At 35.8% G+C, this 5,754-nt stretch overlaps 1 protein-coding gene across 1 annotated transcript; it reads right to left on the bottom strand.

The window, feature by feature from the left end:
- Positions 1 to 965: 965 nt before the first annotated feature.
- On the bottom strand, positions 966 to 4,894 carry LOC145123406 (uncharacterized). Its single transcript, XM_079058619.1, has 2 exons — positions 1,757 to 4,894; positions 966 to 1,553 (listed from the first exon to the last, which is right to left on the bottom strand). Exons 1-2 carry the CDS (start codon positions 4,887 to 4,889, stop codon positions 1,222 to 1,224), a joined length of 3,465 nt encoding a protein of 1,154 aa, XP_078914745.1. The 5' UTR covers positions 4,890 to 4,894; the 3' UTR covers positions 966 to 1,221.
- Positions 4,895 to 5,754: the final 860 nt, after the last annotated feature.

Genomic DNA, 5,754 nt, shown 5'->3' with positions numbered 1-5,754 from the left:
GGTGTTTTAAAGTGCTTCTCCTTTAAGACTAAAATATATTTAGTTCTTAAAGGCTTAAGAAGTTCTAAATACAAACGAAAACTAGAATTTTTGGTGGTTTGAACTTGTAGGTGGATACATTATAGAGGAGTTCTACTTTTGGTTCATTTGCCATCTACTTCAACTCTCCAATACCGAGTGGAATCAAAGACTTCAAAAGTTGTAATCCTTAAACTGGATACAACCCCGATGACAGGTCGGGTCACAAAGATCTGCGCCTTTCTCCTTCCAACTTTGTATAATGTGAACCACGGTCCACCAGTATTCTCCATGTATAACTTCATCCCTCATAATTTATATTTTCTTCAATTCTGATACAAGCTTCAGCCCAAATGCTCCTAGCCCACTCCAGTAGCCCAGTAGCAGTTGCAAGCTCATACACTTCTAATTTATCCAACTATTTACTGCAACATATTAACAAGAAAGGAATATATATTTTCTTATCTAATTAATATTAACAGAAGACTAACAAAGGTTGAGATTTCTTAACTTTTTCTTATAGACATTTCATTAGTATTCTTATTATGGTTCATTAATAATGAGGATAATATAAATTGTTCAAAATTGTAAATTTTGTTACGGTTAGTTAATAATTATAACTGTTTTTTTATCTTATAAACTGCAACGTTGGCGGTAGATTTCTTTGAAGTGTACCACCTCCAAACAAGAATTTGATTCTCCTTCACAATCCCTTCCTTCATTTGATAGCTGTTACATTAACCCTCATTCCATTCCGATTCCTATCGGATGAAGGATTCACAAATTCATGCACTTTGATCGAACACAAATCACTCCCTTGAAGCTCAGATACCAATTTGTTTTATTGAATGGATGGTTTAAAGTAGTAATATATGTAAGTAAGAAGCTATGCAAATAGGATGAAACAAAACACCATTGAATTTCTTGAACTGCTCTTGATATTAATGGTGTACACAGAAAAAATATATTAGACTTATGACAACTAACTCTTCTAACTAATGGGTTACACTACACCAGGATTTATACTAAAACACAAGTATACAACTTTTCCCATATAGGCAAGTAGGCTCTTGACTTAGATTTAAGTCATACAACCCACACATGTCTACAAAGGTCAAACTAAAAATCTATCTTCACCCTCTTGATTCTCACGAACAAAGCTTTCACTGAAGAAAGATTGTAACCTTCAAGATTTAGACATTCTTAACTGATCTTTGTAAGGGAAGATAAGACTTCATTCATGTCAGGTCGATCCTCTGGATTCATTTTGGTGCAACATAAGGCCAAGTTAAGCAGTTGTTCTATGAAGCCCTGCTTCGTGGAGAAATTAGAAGCCAAATGAGGGTCTACAATTTCAATCAGCTCATTTAATCCATTTGAAAGTGCTTGGTCTATTAGTTGTGGCAAAGTGATCTGGATTCCCTCCTCTTCGGTAAGAACACCTGTCGGTCTCTTTCTTGTGATAAATTCCATCATTATTATTCCAAAGCTAAATACGTCCACTTTTGTTGTTAGTTTCTTCATATACGCAAACTCTGTTGGGAAAAAGAAATGCAGAAATGCGTTAGTGTGACTTTCAAGGTCAAAAGTATTATAACTTATCATCAAAAGCTATATATGTTGGAAAGTTCAGTCCACTAATCAAAATATTTTGATTCACAATTTGAAAGCATGAGTAACCATTGTTACTTTTTCTTCCTAAAAGCTAAGTAAGAAAGAAGAGTTGATGATTCATTACCTGGGGCCAAGTAGCCAATCGTGCCTTGAAATGTGGATGCAGAAGAGATGTTGCCTCCATCCTGCTGATGAACTCCAAGAATCCTAGCTGTGCCAAAATCACTCACATGAGCATCCCACTTTTCATCCAGAAGTATGTTAGAAGGCTTCAAATCACAGTGAACTATGGGGAAATCATATCCCGAGTGTAAGTACATCAATCCTCTAGCTACAGAAACCAAAACGTCTACTCTTTCAGACAAATCCCATCTTGATCTATCAATCGCAGAGTCGTGTATAATCCTATCCAAATCACCGTTTTCCATGTATTCAAGAACCAGAGCCTTTAGCTTCCCACTCTCCCATGCATAACCAAGTACCTTCACTAGATTTCTGTGCCTCAGTTTCCCAAGGGTGTTCATTTCTTTGTTAAAGCTCTTGTCAGATTCAGCTGAAAACTGGTTTATGTTCAAAATCTTTACAGCTATCATCCTCCCATCTTCTAGTCTACCCTTGTACACAGTGCTTAAACTAGTTGTACCCAGAATGTTACCTTCACTGAAGTTGTCAGTAGCATCTTCCACTTCTTTTCTATCAAATCTCTTGAGAGTGAACCCTGCGGTGTGTTCTGGTAATTCTGGGTTCTCAGGTTCTTTGACTTTCGGTTTTCTAACATGCCGACAACATAATACTGCCAAAATGAATACAAGAAGCAATGCAAGTGATCCGAGTATTGAAAGAATCAATACAGCCTTTCTGGATAGTGAGCGCTTTGATCGACTTGATGAGGCACATAATTGGGTGTTGTTTGTAATGCACAGAGATGGGTTTCCCTGTAATCCAACTGCAGTTATGTTTCTGAAAATACCAGTATCTGGAACACGTCCTTCTAATTGATTGAAAGAAAGGTCAAGGTGTTTCAAAACTGAAATGTTGCCAAAACTTTCAGGAATCAAACCCTTGAATTTGTTGTGAGAAAGATCAATGGAGGTAAGACGGGTCAAATTCGCCATAGTTCCAGGGATCTCTCCATCAAACTGATTTCTTGAAAAGTTTATGCTGGAAAGCAGATCGAGGGGAGGGAATATTTCTTCTGGAACACTACCAGAGAGCTGATTTCCAGACACATCAAGATTCCTCAAGTTTTTGCATTTTTGAAGTGTCACTGGAATTCCTCCTGAAAGATTATTGTTCGAGATGTCAATGGATTCTACCATCTCCAGCTCGCCAAATTCATTCGAGATGCTTCCTGTAAGAAAATTGTTGGAGAAGTTGAGAAAGATCGGTGTATTTTTCATACCTGCAATCACTGACCCTGAAATCGACCCCATGAGCAAGTTGTGTGAGAGGTCTATCGAAATCAACTTGTTAAGTTTTCTCAAACTATCAGGGATTGATCCGTTAAACCTGTTTCCACTTAGATCCAACCGAGAAAGTTGCTCTAGCCTTGAAAGAGAATTCAGAATAGAACCCACGAATTTGTTGTTCATCAAGTACAGTTCCGTAAGTTGTTTGAGCTCAAATATTTCATCTGGAATCTCTCCTTCAAGATTATTGTTACCAATCAAAAGGCTTTGAAGGGAAGAAATGTTTGAGAATTCTACAGGGATCGTACCCGAAAATTGGTTTTGTCCCAAGTTTAACAACATCAAACTAGTAAGATTTCCGAGTTCTCCTGGGAGGGGGCCGGAAAAGGAATTGCCATGAATTTGCAGAATTTGGAGATTAGAAAGTCTTCCAATACCTGATTTTAACAACCCAGTGAAATTGTTATGTGCCATATCTAAGATCACAAGACTTGAACAATTGAAGAGATCATCAGGGATTCTTCCTGACATTTTGTTGTCACTAACAACTAGATATGTAAGATTTGACAACTTCCCTAAACCCTGAGGCATTTCTCCTGTCATCCTATTTCTAGCAAAATCTATCCAACGGATATTAGTGCAGTTTGTGATGCTTGATGGAATAGACCCTTCAAGAAGATTATTACTAAGAGACAAATTTCTAAGATTATGAAGAGACCCAATACTCGAAGGAACTGATCCTGTGAGAAAGTTTAAGCTAATTGTCAAGTATGTCAAATTGACTAACTTGGTTATGGATGCTGGAATTTCTCCGGAAAGATTATTTTGATGAAGGGTAAGAGATTTTAATGATTTCAGTGAACTGATATCATAAGAAAGATTCCCTATGAGATTATTCTCTGATAGTTGCAAACCCAATAATGATTTTAATCGGAATAACGAATTTGGGATTGTGGAATTCAGCTGATTATCATATAACCGTAAAACCTGTAAGCTCAAGAGATTTCCAATCTCAGGAGGAATGCTTCCAACGAGCTTGTTGCTGTATAAATTAAGAAGTGACAGATTCGTGCAATGGCCAAGTTCAGATGGTATTTTCCCAGAAAGAGAGTTTTGATACAACTGAAGAACTTGTAAATTTGACAAGTTTCCAATCTCTCTAGGAATGATACCAGTAAGTTGGTTTTGACTGAAATCAAGAGCTAGCAACTCTTTTAGATTACCAACAGAAGTAGGAATTGAGCCTTGTAAACGGTTATTATAAGCTCCAAGTTGCTGAAGATTGATCAAATCACCAATTCTATCCGGGATTTTACCATTGAGTTTGTTGTCATCAAGGCTGAGTTGTAACATGGAAGTGATATTACACAAGCTTTCCGGAATGCTTCCAGTTAATGAATTGTTTCCCACGTCCAATATCTGCAGATTCCGGAGGTTTCCCAGTTCCGATGGAATCGGCCCAGAGAGAAAGTTGGTGTAAAGGGAAAGTCCAGCAAGCTGTGTGCAATATACCAACTGGGAAGGAATGTTTCCACTAAATGAGTTGTAAGAAAGATCAAGAACCTGGAGACTGGAAAGGTTTCCAAGAAAAGGAGAGAGTTGGCCTTTGAGCTGTGCTTGCTGAATAGAAATGGAAACTACACGTTGTGAGATATCATCACATTGGATTCCGGTCCAGTTACAGTGGTGGATGGAATCAGCATTCCAATCCAGGAGTGCACCATTTGGGTCATCTTTGATTGAGTTCTTGAAATGTTCCAAAGCATCAACTTCATCTTTTAAGCTAGAATCTGCAGATAGAACATAAAATACCAGGAAAGGTAAAAGGACAAGGGTTTTGAACACCATTGATAATTTTTTGAAGTGGTGATAATTCTATGAGCATGAAGCTGGTTATATATTACTATATACAGAAGTACTTCGATGAGTTTTGTCAATCCTAAATGTGTGAAAACAAAGTCTTTACAGCTAAGAAACTTTATTTACGTTATTCTTATCGTGGTTGACTGGTTCTATTCATACAGCAGCTCATCCCCCCTATATGTCATTATTAAAATGGATTCGAAATATACAATCTATATTAAATAAAAAAAAATAAAAAAAACACTAGCTATGCTCATGTAAATACAGAATGAAGGGAAAAAACAACAATCCAAGCGTGCAAATTCTAGTTTTATAATCATCTAACTTGTTATTTAATTACAGATGATACTTCGTTAAGTTTTGATATAAAAACACAAGAAATTGCTAGCCGGACATGGTAATATTTTTGCATTTGTATAAACTGATAACGAAATGACAATACGTGAATGTTGTTATGGGTAGTTCATCATGAACTCAACTTGCGTACTAATTGATTAGTAATGATGGTTCCATATTGGGGTGAAAGTGGGTTCAAGAGTAAGAGAAATATTTTAAATTGATTATAATTAGTATTGAATTAATGGTAATCTGGTTATGTAAGGAACCTTAATTAAGGTGTATGTTTTGGGGACTCGGCCTTAGTGTGTCTATATATATATATATATATATATATATATATATATATATATATATATATATATATATATATATATATATATATATATATATATATATATATATATATATATATATATATATATATAGGAAGCGTTCAATGGAGAACATTTCTTATTACGTGAATAAAATTTGACCACACAATTTTTTTTTAAAAAAATTAAAATTATCATAC

This window comes from Lactuca virosa, chromosome 7, assembly GCF_052849685.1.
Source record: "Lactuca virosa cultivar CGN04683 chromosome 7, Lactuca_virosa_CGN04683_v6, whole genome shotgun sequence".
Lineage (NCBI taxonomy): Eukaryota > Viridiplantae > Streptophyta > Magnoliopsida > Asterales > Asteraceae > Lactuca > Lactuca virosa.
This window is presented reverse-complemented; position numbering and strand designations above follow the sequence as displayed.